The sequence below is a fragment of the Dysidea avara genome, chromosome 3, assembly GCF_963678975.1.
Source record: "Dysidea avara chromosome 3, odDysAvar1.4, whole genome shotgun sequence".
NCBI lineage: Eukaryota > Metazoa > Porifera > Demospongiae > Dictyoceratida > Dysideidae > Dysidea > Dysidea avara.
In genome coordinates this window covers 5,507,242-5,527,609 of record NC_089274.1, presented here as the reverse complement: position 1 = coordinate 5,527,609, position 20,368 = coordinate 5,507,242, and the positions used below count along the sequence as shown (strand labels likewise).

General features: G+C 38.5%; 1 protein-coding gene across 1 annotated transcript in view; it reads left to right on the top strand.

Annotated features, from left to right (window-relative positions):
- LOC136249043 (uncharacterized) overlaps nucleotides 1-20,368 on the top strand; it is a 51,299-nt gene that overhangs the window by 20,743 nt on the left and 10,188 nt on the right. Inside the window, exon 3 of the mRNA XM_066040950.1 lies at nucleotides 10,163-10,278. Within this exon, the coding sequence (XP_065897022.1) occupies nucleotides 10,163-10,278 (116 nt within the window). The remainder of the gene's footprint in view (nucleotides 1-10,162; nucleotides 10,279-20,368) is intronic.

The window sequence follows — 20,368 nt, the reverse complement described above, 5'->3', positions numbered from 1 at the left end:
TTTGACAACGTTCGTTCTTGTAAAATCCTCACATAGTGGTCGCGTCATTTATTGTCTGCGGCGCGCGTTTCTGCTTTACTGGCCGCGCGACTCACTACCGTGAGTCTTGATAACCAGTCCATTACATTTCATGTAGTGCATGTTTAAAAAATAAAATATTATGTATTTTATGGAATTACAGATTGTGTTACTGTTACAAATAGTGCTTAAATGAATGTCGATTGTAAACTTTGAATGCAAAATTCAAAGCTGTGATGAATATTGTTTGCTACAGTAAATTATGCAGTTGGTAGCTGATGACCTAATTTTTAGTGTATTGTAGCTTAAGTTATTTAACCAAACAATAGTTGTCATTTTAGCTCCCTCTGGCAAAAGATATTTCTTGCGTTGGCACTATAATTTGCCTGTGTAACAAGATTGGCAGCTAGAGAAAACAAGATGTAGCTGCCGCAAAAGGATCTCGCAACTACAACAGTACACAACTTGTGAAAATTCTTCCTCTACAGCTTGTCCAGCAACATTCCCAACTGCACTTTGCCATTAGCAGTTGGCAAGGTCACTCATGGCACAATCTAATTCACTTGTCAGACAACTAGTGCCCTCATGTACAACCACTTTCAATTATTTTCTGGTATCTCAAGTATAACTGTCTGTGGTGAAAATGGTTCATGTCACGATGACCAAAAACTGTTTAGACATTATTGTTGTGTATAAAAGTACCATTAAGTTCATGGCAAACAATAATCCATCTTTTTTCACAGAAGACCTTCCTTATAATACAAAGTTATGCATTTCTCCATACTTGAAATTAAATTAGTTCTCAAAATCATACAGTATAGTTGTAGGGATCATGGAGTTCTGGGTGTTCTTGCCCTTCAAAATCACCACAGCTTGGTACTGTTCTTCAATTGTGTTGGTGTGTAACAGGTAGAGCATAGTTGAAGGCGAAGTGTAATAGCCACTTCACTTTTCAGTAATTGATTGTTGGGACGCATTCAGATGCAAAATCACATTTATGGCATGCCTGGCACATTTTTTCCTATGCATGGGTTCATTAGTCACAACTATGCTATTAAAAAGTAAACAAACAAGTGGAATGAAAAAATTAGAAAATCATAATCAAAAACAGCCAAGCTGTAAAAAAAGGAGTGCGGCACTTGAAAAGGCTATGGTGAAAAAAGATGTGAAATCCAAGGTGGCGGCCAAGAAATGGCTGTGATGGTAGGTTAATAGTAAAAATTTTAATGACGACAATTCAGGTGAATTTTGGTGCCACTTGGTCTTGGCACATAATTCACCTGAATTGTCGTTATTAAAATTTTTACCATTAACCTACCATCACAGCCATTTCTTGGCCGCCACCTTGGATTTCACATCTTTTTTCACCATAGCCTTTTCAAGGGCCGCACTCCTTTTTTTACAGCTTGGCTGTTTTTGATTAGATTTCACTTCTTTTTGTATTTGGGGTTTTTAACCTATATTTTTTTCTCTACCACAGGAAAAAGAAAAAGATGAAGCAGATTTTATAAATACTTTAACTCATTCTGATTTTATCAGTAAATGTACAAATTATGTGTATAATGTATAATTATATTTATTACATGTCAATTAATCCCTACAGGATAATTTGCAGTTGATCTCTCTACTGTATGACTTGAAATGTAGCTGAACTCTCTACAGGGTGATTTGCTTGTACGTAGATGAACTCTTTACAGGATTCTTTCTGCAGGGTGACTTGACTCTAGCTGAACTCTCTGCAGGGTTATCTGTTTGTAGTTGAACTCTCTACAGGGTGATTTGTTTGCAGCTGAACTCTCTACAAGGTAACTTCTTCTAGCTGATCTGTCTACAGGGTGACTTGTTTCTAGCTGGTCTCTCTACAGGGCAATTGGTTTGTAGCTGAATTCTCTACAGGGTGATTTGTTTGCAGCTGAACTCTCTACATGGTGGTTTCTTTGTAGCTGAACTCTCTAAAAGTTGACTTCTTCTAGCTGAACTCTCTACAGGGCGATCTTTTCATAGCTGAACTCTCTGCATAGTGATTTGTTTGCAGCTGAACTCTCTACATGTAGCTGTTTGTAGCTGAACTTTCTACAAGGTACAGTATCTTCTTCTAGCTGATCTCTCTACAGGGTGAATTGTTTGTATCTGAACTCTCTACAGGGTGATCTGTTCGTAGCTGACCTCTCTACAGGGTGATTTGTTTGCAGCTGAATTCTCTACCTGATGGTTTCTTTATAGCTGAATTCTCTACAAGGTACGTACTTCTTCTAGCTGAACTCTCTACAGGGTGATCTTTTCATAGCTGAACTATCTACAGGATGATTTGTTTGCAGCTGAATTCTCTAAATGATGATTTCTGTGTAGCTGAGCTCTCTACAGGGTGAATTGCTTGTAGCTGAACTCTCTATAGAGTGATCTGTTTGTAGCTGAACTTTCTACAAGGTACAGTATCTTCTTCTAGCTGATCTCTCTACAGCATGAATTGTCTGTATCTGAACTCTCTACAGGGCGATCTGTTCGTAGCTGACTTCTTTACAGGGTAATTTGTTTGCAGCTGAACTCTCTACATGATGGTTTCTTTGTAGCTGAATTCTCTACAAGGTAACTTCTTCTAGCTGATCTCTCTACAGGATGACTTGTTTGTAGCTGAACTATCTGCTGGGTGATTCTTTGTAGCTGAACTCTCTACAAGGTGATCCTTCTAGCTGATCTCTCTATACAGGATGACTTGTTTCTAGCTGAACTCTCTAAAGGGTGATTATTTGCAGCTGAACTCTCTACATGATGGTTTCTTTGTAGCTGAACTCTCTACAAGGTAACTTCTTCTAGCTGATCTCTCTACAGGGTGACTTGTTTCTAGCTGATGGGTTATTTGTTTCTAGCTGAACTTTCTACAGTGTGATTTGCTTGCAGCTGAACTTTCTACAGGGTAATTTGCTTGCAGCTGAACTTTCTACATGGTGGTTTCTTTGTAGCTGAACTCGCTACAAGGTGATTTGTTTGCAGCTGAACTTTCTACATGGTGGTTATTTTGTAGCTGAACTCTCTACAAGGTGACTTTCTTCTAGCTGATCTCTATACAGGGTGATTTGTTTCTAACTGAACTCTCTACAGGGTGATCTGTTCGCAACTGAACTCTCTACAGGGTGATTTGTTTGCAGCTGAACTCTCTACATGATGATTTCTTTGTAGCTGGACTCTCTACAAGGTAAATTCTTCTAGCTGATCTGTCTACAGGGTGACTTGTTTCTAGCTGATCTCTCTACAGAATGATTTGTTTGCAGCTGAACACTCTACATGATGGTTTCTTTGTAGCTGAATTCTCTACAAGGTAACTTCTTCTAGCTGATCTCTCTACAGGATGACTTGTTTGTAGCTGAACTATTTGCAGGGTGATTCTTTGTAGCTTAGCCAAGCGGCACCAAATTCACCTGAACTGTCGTTATTAAAATTTTTACCATTAACTTACCATCACAGCCATTTCTTGGCTGCCACCTTGGATTTCGCATCTTTTTTTCACCATAGCTTTTTCAAAGGCGGCACTCCTTTTTTTACAGCTTGGCTGTTTTTGATTAGATTTCACTTCTTTTTGTATTTGTATACCCAAAAGCCGGCCTATGGCCAGCTTTGGGGCTTTTTAACATACATTTTTTTCTTTACCACAGGAAAAAGAAAAAGATGAAGCAGATTTTATAAATACTTTAACTCATTCTGATTTTATCAGTAAATGTACAAATTATATATATAATGTATATATTTATTACATGTCAATTAATTCTCACAGGATAATTTGCAGCTGATCTCTATACTTGGTGACTTGAAATGTAGTTGAACTCTCTACAGGGTGATTTGCTTGTACGTAGATGAACTCTTTACAGGATTCTCTCTACAGGGTGACTTGACTCTACCTGAACAGGGGTGTACCGAGGGGGGTTTCCAGGGGTTTCAGGAAACCCCTTTGAATTTTACACACTACTTGAAATATTAAGAAATTGAAACTTCAGGTTACCAGAATCTGGAATCTGTCATGGAGCAGGACACATTTTAAACTTTTATCTCAGTTAAATAATAGTTTGTAAGATGATAGCAACACTTATGGCATTGTTCTGAATTATGATTTTGGTGAAAAGATCGAGATACTCTAATAGAGCAGTCAGGTAATATAAACCACTCTAATATAACAGTCACTTAGCTGTATATAGTGGAAACCCCTTTTCCAAATTCCTGCGTACGCCCCTGCTGAACTCTACAGGGTTATCTGTTTGTAGTTGAACTCTTTACAGGGTGATTTGTTTGCAGTTGAACTTTCTACAAGGTAACTTCTTCTAGCTGATCTGTCTACAGGGTGACGTGTTTCTAGCTGGTCTATCTACAAGGCGATTTGTTTGTAGCTGAATACTCTACAGGGTGATTTGTTTGCAGCTGAACTCTCTATATGATGTTTTCTTGGTAGCTGAACTCTGTACAGGATGAATTGCTTGTAGCTGACCTCTCTATAGGGTGATCTATTCATAGCTGAACTCTACAGAGTAATCTGTTTTTAGCTGAAATTTCTACAAGGTACAGTATCTTCTTCTAGCTGATCTCTCTACAGCGTGAATTGTTTATATCTGAACTCTCTACAGGGTGATCTGTTCGTAGCTGACCTCTCTACAGGGTGATTTGTTTGCAGCTGAACTCTCTACATGATGGTTTCTTTGTAGCTGGACTCTCTACAAGGTAACTTTTTCTAGCTGATCTGTCTACAGGGTGATTTGTTTGTAGCTGAACTCTCTACAGAATGATTTATTTGTAGCTGAACTCTCTACATGGTGGTTTCTTTGTAGCTGAACTCTCTACAAGGTGACTTCTTCTAGCTGAACTCTCTACAGGGTGATCTTTTCTTAGCTGAACTCTCTACAGGGTGATTTGTCTGCAGCTGAACTCTCTACATTTGTAGCTGAACTCTCTACAAGGTGACTTCTTCTAGCTGATCTCTCTACTGGGTGACTTGTTTCTAGCTGAATTGTCTATAAGATTAACTGTTTGTAGCTGAACTTCATACAGAATAACTTGCAATGTAATATAATTCTTTAATGGAGTAAGTTATAAACGTAGTCGAATGCTCTATTAGAGTGACTGTTCTATTAGAGTATCTCGATCTCGCATTTGCTACACGTAGTTGGGTTTCGAATCATAACTCAGTGGTTTGTAATCCGATTCTTCTGTACTACTGCAAGGTCTTTCTATGATGATTATTCCAGCTACACACCGATTTTCAGCTCATTGCTCTTAGCGGTTTGCCTGGTAGGCGTGAAAACTAATACTTTTTTATTCGTAAAAATCGATTGCATAATTGTGACACAGGTTGGGTTTTGTGTCATATCTCCATGGTCTTTATCTCGATTCTTTTCAAACCACAAAAAGGCACTCCTACGATGGTTACTCCATCTACATAGCAATTTTTAGCTCATTCCTTCAAGGAGTTTACCCTGTAGGCGTGACAGACCTTCGACCTTATTTTATGCGAATAATCGATCATAACTCCGTGAATGTTCATCGGATTCCTACCAAAGTTGGTACTGAGATCCGCCTTAATGAGCCCTTCAAGTGTGCCAAATTTCAGCCGGATTGAAGCACGCATTCGTGTTTTATGGCGGATTTTGCGAAGTGTGCGAAATGAAGAAGAAGTAGAAGAAGAAGAAAAAAACGAAGAAATTAAAACGAAACTTTGTTCGCTCGTATCTCGGAAATGGCTGGAGCGATTTTCTTCAAATTTGGTATGTAGACTCCTCTAATTGGCCGGCACTTCTCTAGCAAATTTGGTTCCAATCAGATTAGGGATCACAGAGCTACATAGCTTGTGAAAATTACGTTTTCTTTCTTCCTGTTAATATACTCACGGTGTGGCGCGCCGGCTTCTTGGGCCGCACAACACACTATCATGTGTCTTGATTGATTAGGAATCAAAGTTGTGGATAACAAAAAAGTAGTGAAACAAGAGCATGACTGAATTAGGGATTAAATGTCAACTAGTATATATGTAGGTATAGGCAACCTCTCTTGTTTCCCTACTTTTGTTATTCCCTTGTTTCTCTACTCTTTTTATTCTTTGATCACTATTCCAAATAATGTTTCCTTCTACTTGTATAATATGTAACACTTTTCCACCTCAGATTAAAAGAATTCCAGAGGATACATTTGCCATGTATGTATACCTCTTCACAGCTAGGGAGGCGACTAAACGTACACCAGTGTACATTGAAATGTATCCTGACAAAATGGTTGCACTTCAAAAGAGCAAGCCACTTTCATCAAAACAAGCATAGCCTTGATGTGGATGAGGTATAGTGGATACCTCTTCACAGGGAGGTAACTAAGTATACCGATGTACATTGAAATGTACATGTATCCCAATAAAGTAGTTGTACTTCAAAAGAGTAAGCCAATTTCATCAAAGCAATAACCTTGATGTGGATGAGGTATAGTGGTACCACCCTGTTTGTTTTATAAAGGCTCAGACTGAAATCGATTAAGGGAATAAATTAATGCTCACATGGAACGTGACTATTATCATGAATTGGAGTCTTGCCACAAGAAGCTCTCAGATGAAGGAATTTCAGTTTCCTTGCTATTCTACAAGTTGGGAAACATTAGTTAAAGGTGAGAATTACTGTAGTCTGGAAATATTCAATGCTAAAATATTTTCGTGGGTGCACAGGCCCATGAAAATATATTGCATAAAAATAATTTAGCTACGAAAATAACTCTGCAGTCACAGTACACACAAGGTGTGAGTGTTTGCAAGGTTAGTTGCCGGTTCATTGCAAGGTCAAGTTACCATTGGCTTGAAGCGTCAAGTCGGACCGAGAAAATGATGTCTATTTTAAATTACTTCGAACTCTGTTGTCAAGATCAACTGGACCTACCAGATCATTGCTTATTACTTTCTACTTCGCTTACTCCTAGTGCTATAACTTCTGCAAACCAGGAAGTCTTGTTGAAGACAACATGTGGCAGCTCCTGCTCCACTGGAAAGCATGAAGCGTACAACAGGTACTAATTGTGCCATAATCTATGGCCATAGTTTAGCATTGTGCCTATTATAATAAGTCCTGCAATTTGTATAGATACTCAGACACAGAACGTGCAAAGATCAGAAGTTATGCTCACCAATATAGTGTTGCCACAACTGCAAGACGCTGGTGTTGAAACTTTGTGTTACAGAGACAACTACCCATTCAATACGTGATGCATATCAAGAGGACTTAAAACTCTGCCAGCAGTGTGGTATTACTGAACCTATAAGGACTCTGCCTGAGAAGGGACGTGGAAGACCACTACTTCTGGGAAAATACCTGGATAAAAAATTACAGCTATGTGTCAAGAAAGTGAAGGAAGGTAATGCAGTGGTGTCATCTAAGGTGGTAATGGCAGCTGCCTGTGGGATATTAAAAGTCTATGGTAGACATGCAGAGGCTGGCCTAGAGCATGAAGAAGCTGGAAGTGGTGTGGGGTATATACGTCTTAACAGACACTGGGCTTATTCTTTCCTAAGGAGGTTGAATTATGTCAAAAGAAAAGCCACAACAGCTAAGAGCAAATACAGTGTGGCAGATTTTTCTGAAATCAAAGTGTCATTTCTTAGATTAGCAGTTGAAACAGTTACAATGGAGGAAATCCCACCTGGGTTGATTTTAAATTGGGATCAAACAAGAATGACTGTCCTGTCATCACCTTGGATGATGCATGAGCGAGGTACAACAAGAGTACAGCTTACCGGTAACAGCTACTTTCAGGATTGTGTAATGCTGCTGTCAAGTTCAGATGAAGAAATGCAACGCTATAATTTAACAGTAATAAAGTACTAATAGTACTATGTTAGGCAATAATTGTGTACATGTACAAATCATTGTGTGATGAGCCTATATACACATTGTTAGAGTTTCCTTTATCTCATCTTCATCATTTACAGAAAACTGTTTTAGACTTCTGTATTTCTTTAGAGGGTGCTCTAAAAATAACTAGGCATGGAACTTCCATACCACGTTGTGGTCGGTCTGCTGAATAATGCCTTCTGCCAGTTATTGTGCAAATTATACATCCACCTTGATGCAAAAATAGTAAATAAATCCTTGCAGTCTTTCTTGGCAGGTGTCTGATGATGATGATGATGCCATCTTTTTTGCTGCTACAGAATACCAAGTTGTCATGCTCATTGAGTGGTTCTCTTGCATACTCTAGTGTCTCTCCTACAACTGAATCCTATACTGTCAGACATATGTGGTAACCACGCACACAACACCTGCACTCAAATTACTCCATTCTTGTTGCCTCCATGATGCCTACGTTCCATGTAGGAAATTTCAAAATTAGTGATGTTGATTTAGGCTGCCAGTTTCTTTGAATCACTAGTCACTACTGTGAATCCTCTGGATTATCAAAGTAGATGGCTTGTTGGAACAGCAGTATAGTAACTAGCTCGTTATACTTTTATTGCGTGGGAAATTATTTTGTGGTGTGGTTAGCAAATAATTTTCATGTTGAAATATTTTCAACAAAATTTTGTATCGGTATAAAACAATTCCAGTGGTTACACTCATATTGCTATGGGTGATTACTCATCCAGTGTAGGCTATTGGCCTGAAATGGAAATGTTATTAACACAAGTACACAATTTTTTTGGAATTTTCAACTAGAGTAGGGACCATAGCACATTGATAAAAAGTAGTGAACCAAGTTGGATTTAGGGCTTTCAGTTTCAATTAATTTATTAATCTATTAATCATTGATTACTAAATCGATTAATCTATATGTAGTGAACATCATGCATATAGCATCAGTTACACTTAATCAATACTGTACACAGTTAGTAGTGGTAGTCTACGCACCACCCAGAATAACATTATAGTGGTTGAAGGAATTGGAGCAGTTGATAGGCAGCTACAATTATGGCAACATTGGAAATCTGTCAGCACTTACAGGCTGAAGTGATGCGACTTTTGCTATAAAGCACAACAATACCTGGTTACCTATGGTGGTGTGGCCTCCCAGACAATTAGGCACCACAAATATTTTAATACATTCTCCCTTGTCCAGATTACTCCATGTTTTGATAAGTTATTAAGATGTTGCTATATAGAGATAATCAGTTTATTTTTCCTGTGGTGCAGTTCTTTATTGTTAAAGTATACCAGCTACAGTTTTCAGAAGATCTGGGTAAGAATATTTAACACTAGTAGTAGTACTACTTATATGTAGTTGTATGGCTTCTCATAACTTAGTGCTTTATGGAATAGTACAGAGAGGCTTTCTATTTGTTGTAGTGAGCAAAGAGGCTTTTTACTTAGTATTTACTTTTATTGATGTCGTGTATACTACGCGATTAATCAATTACAAAATAAAAGTCAATTATATATTTTCATCGAATAATTGATATTATCGATTAATCGTGAGAGCCCTAGCTGGAGTAGTGTATAGTAAGAAGTGTTTTATATCCCTACTGTGCTCAAGATACCATAATGGAAATGCACAGTAGAGACATAACACTTCTTATTGTTTTGCTGTGATTTGGTGTTGTGCACTACTCCTGCTTGTTTCAGCACTTTTTATCAATGTGCGATATGGTTCCACTCTGGTTGAAAATCCAAATTTTCTGTGTTAAGGTAGGTATGGGTAGGCCAATTGGGTGCATGTCCATTTGTCTGTGTGTCAGTCCTGTGTGTTCTCTTAGAGTGCCATCTCTTTTGTATCTTCAATTCTTTTTGAATGCTAACTGATTACCTTAATTATTAAAATAATTCACCCAGGTGTCAAGAAGTGTACACCTGTGTGTGATGTAATTATAGGATATGTACTACTAGTGCACATAGCTTGGACATGTATTGATATTAAGTATTGTTTTAGTTTACATTTAGCTCTGCTGTTTAGTTATCCCATATGTTCTCATCATTTTACTATTGTGCCATGGAATAAGGTTCAATATCACCATGCATGCTACTGAACATTTTAGGACATGATATTTAATGCTTCATTTCCAATGCATTAATTGATTTGTCATTGTGGTTAGTATGGAATGTGAAACATGAAATGGTCTTGCACAAAGGGCAGGTACCAATCTTGTGTAGTGTTTACTGTTATGTAATGACATAGTTATATATTATTGTATGATTTTGTATAGCTGTTGCCTGATTATCTAAGTGGCCCATCAGATTTACCTGGAACAGTGTTTTTTAACAGCAGTCGTGGTAATGAAGTGGGACCTGAACAAATAGAACTGGTAGATTTTGTGAAAACGTTAGTTAACAGTGTACTGCATGATATGTATGTAATGCTCAGTGAAAACTTGCACCAATTTACTGCATTTTGCATCTCTTGTTTCAGTACTTTTTGTTGCATAGATCCCTACTTCATTTTTAAATTAACAATTTTTAAAAATACTAGTACAGTATAACAAATGGCTATTATTACAGTATATATAGCTCAGTGGGAAAGTCCCTACTTTGGCATTGAGCAAAATAATTGTTATAGCCAATGTGCCAAAGTAGGGACTTTCCCACTGAGTTATGCTGTAATACCATCATTCATCTCGTTTCACTACTTTTTGTTGCATAGATCCCTACTTCATTTTTAAATTAACATTTAAAAAAAATACTAGTTTATTTAGGTTTGTGTTGTAGCACAGCTAGCTACAGTGGAACCTCAGTTATCCAGACCCCGCTTGTTTGGATTCTCGGTTAACCAAACTACTGAAATGACTGCTCTATTAGAGTAGTGACTGTTCTATTATGGTAGTTGAATAACTGATATATAAATTTTTTTTTCCTTTATGCTATTTTAAGGTTATTTATACAAAGTTTCAGAGATAAGGACTTTGACCATCCCTGGTCCCAAGGGGTTCGGATAACTGAGGTTCCACTGTACAATGTAACTTGTGACTGTTCTATTAGAGTATCATACATGACTGTTGTATTAGAGTGACTGTTGTATTAGGGTATATCTTGAGTCAGCCAAAAGGTGTGCAGCTAGCTAGACCAGTAATGGGTGAGATCATCTTTAACTAGATTGTTAAGAGGTGTGGTCTCTGTACTCTATCAATATTAGTTCACGTAGATCTTTAATTGATGGGTGTGGTTGCGAACCAGATCTTAATTACGAACTTGCAGATATCTAGCTAGTATATCTCTTAGGACTGAAGCACTTCTGAAATCCAGCTCTGAAACAATTCTGTAGTGTGTATATTGCTGAAAGAAAGTGTTGATACGGAAAATTAATGCCTCGATATGGTTTCGTTGGATGAAGAAGACAAGCAGCCTGATTGAAGATAAAAGAAAAGAAAGGCGCAGAGGGCCTGCACTTGTCAGAACTCCAAAAGGCACATCCCACTGGTGAGTTTCTTATTGTGGTGTAAAATAGTGGCCGTGCGCTGCTTCGTTTGGCCTCTAACCTTGTGACTATGGTCGGTCAGGCAGTGAGACTAAAATTAGAGTTTGGGCGGTTTTTAAAAATTCTATATCCGTTGTGTTTTGTTATATTTTATATATTATCTAATCAAAAACAGCCAAGCTGTAAAAAAAGGTGCGGCCCCCAAAAAGGCCATGGTGAAAAAAGATGTGAAATCCAAGGTGGTGGCCAAGAAATGGCTGTGATGGTAGGTTAATGGTAAAAATTTTAATAACGACAATTCAGGTGAATTTGGTGCCAAGACCAAGCGGCACAAAATTCATCTGAATTGTCGTTATTAAAATTTTTACCATTAACCTACCATCACAGCCATTTCTTGGCCGCCACCTTGGATTTCACATCTTTTTTCACTATGGCCTTTTTGGGGGCCGCACCTTTTTTTACAGCTTGGCTGTTTTTGATTAGATATCACTTCTTTTTGTATTTGTATACTGCAAAGCCGGCCAATGGCTGGCTTTGGGTTTTTTTTTAACCCATATGTTTTTTCTTTACCACAGGAAGAAGAAAAGAACTTAAAGAAGATTTTTAATACTTCAATTATTTTTGATTTTATTAGTAATTATACAAATTATATACATATATTTATTACATGCCCATTATTCCCCACAGGATATTATTTTGCAGCTGATCTCTCTACTGGGTGACTTGAAATGTAGCTGAACTATCTATAAGGTGACCTCTTCTAGCTGATCTCTCTACAGGGTGATTTGTTTATAGATGAACGCTCTACAGGTGATTTGTTTGCAGCTAAACTCTCTACATGGTGGTTTCTTTGTAGCTGAACTCTCTACACGATGGTTTCTTTGTAGCTGAACTCTCTACAAGGTGACTTCTTCTAGCTGAACTCTCTACAGGGTGATCTTTTTGTAGCTGAACTCTCTACAGGGTGATTTGTTTGCAGCTGAACTCTCTAAATGATGGTTTCTTTGTAACTGAACACTCTACAAGGTGACTTCTTCTAGCTGATCTTTCTACAGGGTGCTTTCTTTGTAGCTGAACTCTCTATATGATGGTTTCTTTGTAGCTGAACTCTCTACAAGGTGACTTCTTCTAGCTGAACTCTCTACAGGGTGATCTTTTTGTAGCTGAACTCTCTACAGGGTGATTTGTTTGCAGCTGAACTCTTTACATGATGGTTTCTTTGTAGCTGAACTCTCTACAAGGTGACTTCTTCTAGCTGAACTCTCTACAGGGTGATTTCTTTGTAGCTGAACTCTATATGATGGTTTCTTTGTAGCTGAACTCTCTACAAGGTGACTTCTTCTAGCTGATCCCTCTACAGGGGGATTTGTTTGTAGCTGAACTCTCAACAAGTGATTTATTTGCAGCTGACCTCTTTATGTGGTGGTTTCTTTGTAGCTGAACTCACTATAAGATGACCTCTTCTAGATGATCTCTCTCCAGGGTGATGTGTTTCTAGCTGAACTCTCTACTGGTGATTTGTTGCAGTTAAACTCTCTACATAGTGGTTTCTTTGTAGCTGAACTCTTTACAAGGTGACTTCTCCTAGCTGAACTCTCTACAAGGTGATTTCTTTGTAGCTGAACTCTCTACATGATGGTTTCTTTGTAGCTGAACTCTCTACAAGGTGACCTCTTCTAGCTGATCCTTCTACAGGGCGATTTGTTTGTAGTTGAATTCTCTACATGGTGATTTGAACTCTCTACATGGCGGTTTCTTTGTAGCTGAACTCTCTACAAGGTGACTTCTTCTAGCTGAACTCTCTACAGGGTGATTTCTTTGTAGCTGAACTCTATATGATGGTTTCTTTGTAGCTGAACTCTCTACAAGGTGACTTCTTCTAGCTGATCCCTCTACAGGGGGATTTGTTTGTAGCTGAACTCTCAACAAGTGATTTATTTGCAGCTGACCTCTTTATGTGGTGGTTTCTTTGTAGCTGAACTCACTATAAGATGACCTCTTCTAGATGATCTCTCTCCAGGGTGATGTGTTTCTAGCTGAACTCTCTACTGGTGATTTGTTGCAGTTAAACTCTCTACACAGTGGTTTCTTTGTAGCTGAACTCTTTACAAGGTAACTTCTTCTAGCTGATCCCTCTACAGGGCAATTTGTTTGTAGTTGAATTCTCTACACGGTGATTTGTTTGAGGCTGAACTCTCTACATGGCGGTTTCTTTGTAGCTGAACTCTCTACAAGGTGACCTCTTCTAGCTGATCTCTCTACAGGGTGATTTGTTTCTAGCTGAACTCTCTACAGGTTATTTGTTTGCAGCTAAACTCTCTACATGGTGGTTTCGTTGTAGCTGAACTCTCTACACGATGGTTTCTTTGTAGCTGAACTCTCTACAAGGTGACTTCTTCTAGCTGAACTCTCTACAGAGTAATTTGTTTGCAGCTTAACTCTCAGAGTCTACGTGATGGTTTCTTTGTAGCTGAACTCTCTACAAGGTGACTTCTTCTAGCTGAACTCTCTACAGGGTGATCTTTTTGTAGCTGAACTCTCTACAGTGTGATTTGTTTGCAGCTGAACTCTCTACATGATGGTTTCTTTGTAGCTGAACTCTCTACAAGGTGACCTCTTCTAGCTGATCTCTCTACAGGGTGATTTGTTTCTAGCTGTGTGAACTCTCTACAGGCGATATGTTTGCAGCTGAACTGTCTACATGGTGGTTTCTTTGTACCTGAACTCTCTACAAGGTGACTTGTTTCTAGCTGATCCCTCTACAAGGTGACTTCCTCGAGCTGATCTCTCTACAGGTTGATTTGTTTGTAGCTGAACTCTCTACCGGGTGATTTGTTTGCAGCTGAACTCTCTACAGGGTGATTTGTTTGTAGCTGAACTCTCTACAGGATGGTTTCTTTGTTACTGAACTTTCTACAAGGTAACTTTTTCTAGCTGGTCTCTCTACAAGGTGACTTCCTCTAGCTGATCTCTCTATAGGGTGACTTGTATCTAGCTGAACTATCTACAGGATGATCTGTTCATAGTTGAACTCTCTACAGGTTAATTTGTTTGTAGCTGAAACCTCTTGTTTCAACCTGATCTCACTGTAGCATAACTTCTTTGTAGCTGAACTCTCTACAGAGTGATTTTTTTGTAGCTGAACTGTATATAGGGTGATTTGTTTGTACCTGAACTTTCTACAGGGTGATTTGTTTATAGCTGAATGCTCTGCAGGGTGATTTGTTTGTAGTTGATCTCTCTACAGGTTTCTTTGCAGCTGAGTTCTCTACAGGGTGACTTCTTCTAGCTGAACTCTCTTTTGTTTCTAGCTGATCTCTCTACAGAGTAACTTGTTTGTATAGCTGAACTCTTTACAGAGTAGTATTTTGGTTGCTGAATTCTCTACACGGTGACTTGTTTGTAGCAAAATTCTTTACAGAGTGACTTGGTGGTAGCTGAATTCTCTATAGAGTGACTTATTTGTAGCTGAATTCTCTACAGAGTGACTTACTTGTAGCTGAACACTGTATAAACTATAAAGTGACTTGTCTGTAGCTGAACTCTCTTCAGGGTTACTTGTTTGCAGGTGATCTCTATAGGGTAACTTGTTTGTATAGATGAACTCTTTACAGGATAGTTTCTTTGTAGCTGAACTCTCTCCACAGTGACTTGTTTGTAGCTGAATTCTCTAGAGAGTGTAGCCGAACTCTCTACAGGGTGCATGACTTGTTTATAGCTGAACTCTCTTCAGTGTGTTATGAATCACTACAGAAATATATTTGTAGCTGAACTCTCTATAGGGTGACTTGCTTCTTGCTGAACTGTCTATAAGATTAACTGTTTGCAGCTGAACTCCCTACAGAATATGATAATAGAATTCTATAATGGAGTAAATAAATTAGCTGAATGCTCTATTAGAGTGACTGTTCTATTAGAGTATCTCGATCTCGCATTTGCTACACGGAGTTGGCTTTCGAATCATAACTCAGTGGTTTGTAATCCAATCCTTCTATACTACTGCAAGGACTTTCAATGAAGATTATTCCAGCTATACACCGATTTTCAGCTCATTGCTCTAAGCGGTTTGCCTAGTAGGCGTGAAAACTAATACTTTTTTATTACTAAAAATCGATCGCGTAATTGTGACACAGGTTGGGTTTTGTGTCATATCCCCGTGGTTTTTATCTCGATTCCTTTCAAACCACCAAAAGGCACTCCTGCGATGGTTACTCCATCTACATAGCAATTTTCAACTCATTCCATGAAGCGGTTTACCCTGTAGGCGTGACAACAAATCGATCTTGTTTTACGCGAATAATTGGTCATAACTCCTGAATCATTCACCGGATGTGCACCAAATTTGATGCTAGGATTCGTCTTTGTACTCCCCTTCTGTGTGCCAAATTTCAAGGCGATCGGAGTATGCGTTTGCGTGTTATAGCAATTTTTGCAAGTGTGCGAAAAGACGAAGAAGAAAAAAAAAAACGAAGAAAAAAAACGAAACTTTGGCCACTCGTATCTCGGAAATGGCTTGAGTAATTTCCTTCAAATTTGGAATGTAGAGTCCCCTAGCTGGCGGGCAACTCTGCAGCAAATTTGGTTCCAATCGGATGAGGTATCACCGAGATACAAATGTGTGAAAATGACGTTTTCTTTCTTCCTGTCAATATACTCACGGTGTGGCGTGCCGACTTCTTGGGCCGCACGACACACTATCGTGTGTCTTGATATGGACTAGTACTATTCTGTAAAGGTGATTTTCATTGCGTAAAATGTCTCTAGGATGATTTTTAAAGGCAGAATTTTTTGCGGCATGAAATTTTCAGGGCATTCTCTACTTAAATAGTACTATTGTACTGTTTGATACCATGATGACATCAAACTTTAAAGAAACCACCGGCTGTATACTCTTTTATTTACTCCGGATGTTAGGCATATACGTACGTACACAGGTACATAAGTATCTATACAAAATAGCCAAGCTGTGAAAAAGATGTGGCCTCCAGAAAAACCAGGGTGAAAAAGTTGTAAAATCAAAGGTGTTGGCCAATAAATGACTGTTATGGTAGGTTAATGGCAAAATTTTAATAATGACATTTCAGGTGAATTTGTGTTGCCTCCAAGGATTCGGTACCAAATTCACCTGAATTGTCGTTATTAACATTTTTGCCATTAACCTACCATCACAGTCATTTCTTGGCTGCCACCTTTGATTTCACATCTTTTTTTCACTCTGGAGGTCACACCCTTTTTTTACAGCTTGGCTGTTTTTCTATAGATATCCCTTCTTTTTGTATTTGTATACTCCAAAGCCAGCCTGTGGCCAGCTTTAGAGTTTCTTTTACTTGTCTTTTTCTTTTTTTGCAGGAAGGAGGAAGAAGATATCAAGAGCTGAATTCTCTGGATATTTTTATGATGCAGTTTTTATGCAAAAATTAATACTGTATGAAAATTATCACATTTCCTCTCTCCTACAAGTAGACTAGCTTGTAGCAGAAATCTCTACTAACTTGTTTGTAGCTAAACTCACTACAGAGTGACTTGCAATGTACATAGCTGGACTCTCTTCAGAATGACTTGTTGTAGCTGAACTATCTACAAGGTGACTTGTTTGTAGCTGAACTCTATACAGGGTGACTTGCTTGTAGTTGAACTCTCTACATAGTGAATTGATTGTAGCTGAACGTTCTAATAGAGTGATTTATTACGTAGTTGAATGTTCTATTTGGGTTACTGCACTATTAGACTATATATCTCGATTGTGCACTTGTTACACCTAGTTGACTATCCGTAGTGTAACTCAGTGGTTTTTAATTCTTTGTAGACTACTGAAAGACCGTTCTAAAATAATTAATCTACCTCTCTACCTGTTTTCAGCTGATTTTATCAACTAGTTTGCCTGGTAGGCGTGGCCAGTAATACTTATTTATTAACAAAACTTGATTGTGGGCTATTTACACATGGTTGGCATTTTTGTTATAACTCCATGACTATTAATGCAATTTCTTTCAAACCACAATAGGTTTGCACTATGATAGTTACTCCATATACAGACCGATTTTCAAATTATTCCATCAAGCAGTTTACCTTGGAGGCATGACAACAAATCGCCTTTAGATTTTCAAAAGTTGCGCATCATAACTTCCTTGTTTTTTGTCTGATAGGTACCAAAATTGGAATGTGAATGTGCAGTATTATGCTCTTACAGCCTTTCAAATTTTAAGCAAATCGACTTAATTAAGCACACATGAGTTATGAATGGGTGTGTACACCTCAAATGTGGAATGGGAGGTACCCTACCCCGAGGGAATTTCCACAGTGAGAATGGTTAATTTTCATTCAACCATTATTGAACTACGGATGTGTGAAAACGGTATTTTCTTGGTTCCTGTAAAATACACACTTGTCTGTTGCATGTCCGCACTGGCTGTACTTGACAGCATGACACACTATGGTGTGTCTTGATATAATGTACCTGGGAACAGGTAAGTATATACTCACATGTGGTTGGATAAGTATATGTATGTGTGTATATACGGTTGGTATATGTAGGTATATACTCACCTGTGGTTTGAGGCACGTGACACGCTTCTACATGGTGACTTGTAACATAGCTGACTGCTGTACAGGTAAGTGAACTCCCTTGCTAAACGTTCTACAGAAACTTGTAACATAGCTGAATTCTCTTGTAACATGGCTAACCTTTCTAAAGGGTGGCTTGAAATGTTAGCTAAACACTGTACAGGGTGATTTGTTTGTGGCTGACGTACAGGGCAACTTGTAATGCTTAAATATCCACAGGATGACTGAACTCTCTACAGGGTGACTTGTAACATGACTGAACTCTCTGCAGGTGACTTGTAATGTAGCTGAGCTCTCTACAGGGTGACTTGTAAAGTAAATGAACTCTCTACAGGGTGAGCTGTGTAACTTGTAACATAACTGAATTCTCTACCGGGTTACTTGTCATGTAGCTGAACTCTGTAAGGAGTGGCTTGTAGTGTAGCTGAACCCTATACAGAGTGACTTTTTATGTACTTTAACTACCTACATTACATAGCTGAATTCTGTAATACAGTGACTTGTTATGTAGCTGACTGCTCTAATAGGGTGACTGCACTATTAAAGTGTCCTGATCGCACATTTGCTAAATGTAACTCAGTAGTTTTAAATCTGATTCATCTAAACCACTGAAAGAACTTTCTACCATAATTTATTTACCGGTTTATGGCTCATTCCTTTAAGCGATTTACCTGGTAAGCATGGCAAGCAATTGTTTTTTTTTTATTATCAAAACTCAATTGCATATTAGTTACTTCTTGCTACAGCTGATTAAGTTGACTACAACACATTATTATATACAGTACACACTTCATTAAACACCACAACTTGTGGCAACAGTGCCATGCACACAATACCATGACTAGGCCACTGATGAAGAAACAGAACTCAGTTCAGATACTCTAATAGAACACACACTGATGACAAAATCTAATGGTCAATATAATCTAATCCAAAACAGCCAAGCTGTAAAAAAAGTGCGGCCCTCAAAAAGGCTATGGTGAAAAAAGATGTGAAATCCAAGGTGGCAGCCAAGAAATGGCTGTGATGGTAGGTTACTGGTAAAAATTTTAATAACGACAATTCAGGTGAATTTTGGTGCTGTTTGGTCAATTGGCACAAAATTCACCTAAATTGTCGTTATTAAAATTTTTACCATTAACCTACCATCACAGCCATTTCTTGGCCGCCACCTTGGATTTCACATCTTTTTTCACCATAGCCTTTTTGAGGGCCGCACTGTTTTTTTACAGCTTGGCTGTTTTGGATTAGATTTCATTTCTTTTTGTACTTGTATACCAACCGGCTTTGGGACTTTTTTAACCTATCTTTTTTTCTTTACCACAGGAAGAAGAAAAGATGAAGCAGATGTACTTTAAATATTTCTGATTTTATCAGTAAATGTACAAATCTATATATATAAAGCTGAAAAGCTGTCTGTCTGTCTGTCTGTCTGACGGTCACGCTGCTTACTCACCAGACTTGGTGCGAATCGGCATAGTCTGTGCTGATAATGAAGCGCTCACCATCCGCCTACTCTAAGATTGTTATCACGAGTTCACGCGTGCTTCCGTTCGGTCTCTACAGCGCGTAGAAGGCCAAGGTGTAGAGAAAACTTGAGCAACATTCCTTTGAAAACCACAGCACATACTGTTCAAGTGGTAGAACGCCTGACTAGCGTGTAAGAGGTCGTGGGTTCAAATCCACGTGTTGACAGATTTTTTCTTTCTACTCAGTACCCTTTTGTGAACACCTTTTTAAAACACGACTTTTAGCTCATCATATCTTGGCATGCAAAGCACGTATCGAGGCGGGACTTTAGCGAAATTAAACGCCCATCATCTGGCAACTCGAGTGTTGTTGTAGCAAGTCAATACGTGCTTTTGTTCGCTCTTTATAGGGCGATGAAGGCACTGGTGTAGGGAAGGATCACTGAAAAGTTGAGCTACATTCCTGTCAAAACCACTGATAAACAACTGTGGCGATTTGTGCACCTCCCTTAACCCCAAGTTATTATAACCAGCCAGGGTTCAATCCCCGCCTAGGTCATAACTTTTTTTTCACTTTTGGGACCTTTTTGATGCAACTTTTTGCTCTATCTGTTCCATGCAAGTCTTCATCTACAAACTCTTATGATCAGTTTTTCAGCACTGGCACTGAATTACCTCACATAATGGGGACTCTTATAGCACTTTTGGGACAGGGCAGACAAATTGCTAACATATTTGTCCATCTGTGTGTTGGTCCAGTGTGTTGTATTAGAGTAGGTAAAAGCTTCTTTCACCAGTATCCAGAATATCTACATCTTTGTTTTAAGCACATAGGTGTGCACTGACATGGAAAACTGTTTGTTCAGACTTACCTCAATACTGCTGTAGTAATAGGCAGCTTGCATGATTGAACAAATACTACTGTGCATCTGAAAAATGATAATACTGGAACCATGCAGATCCATAGT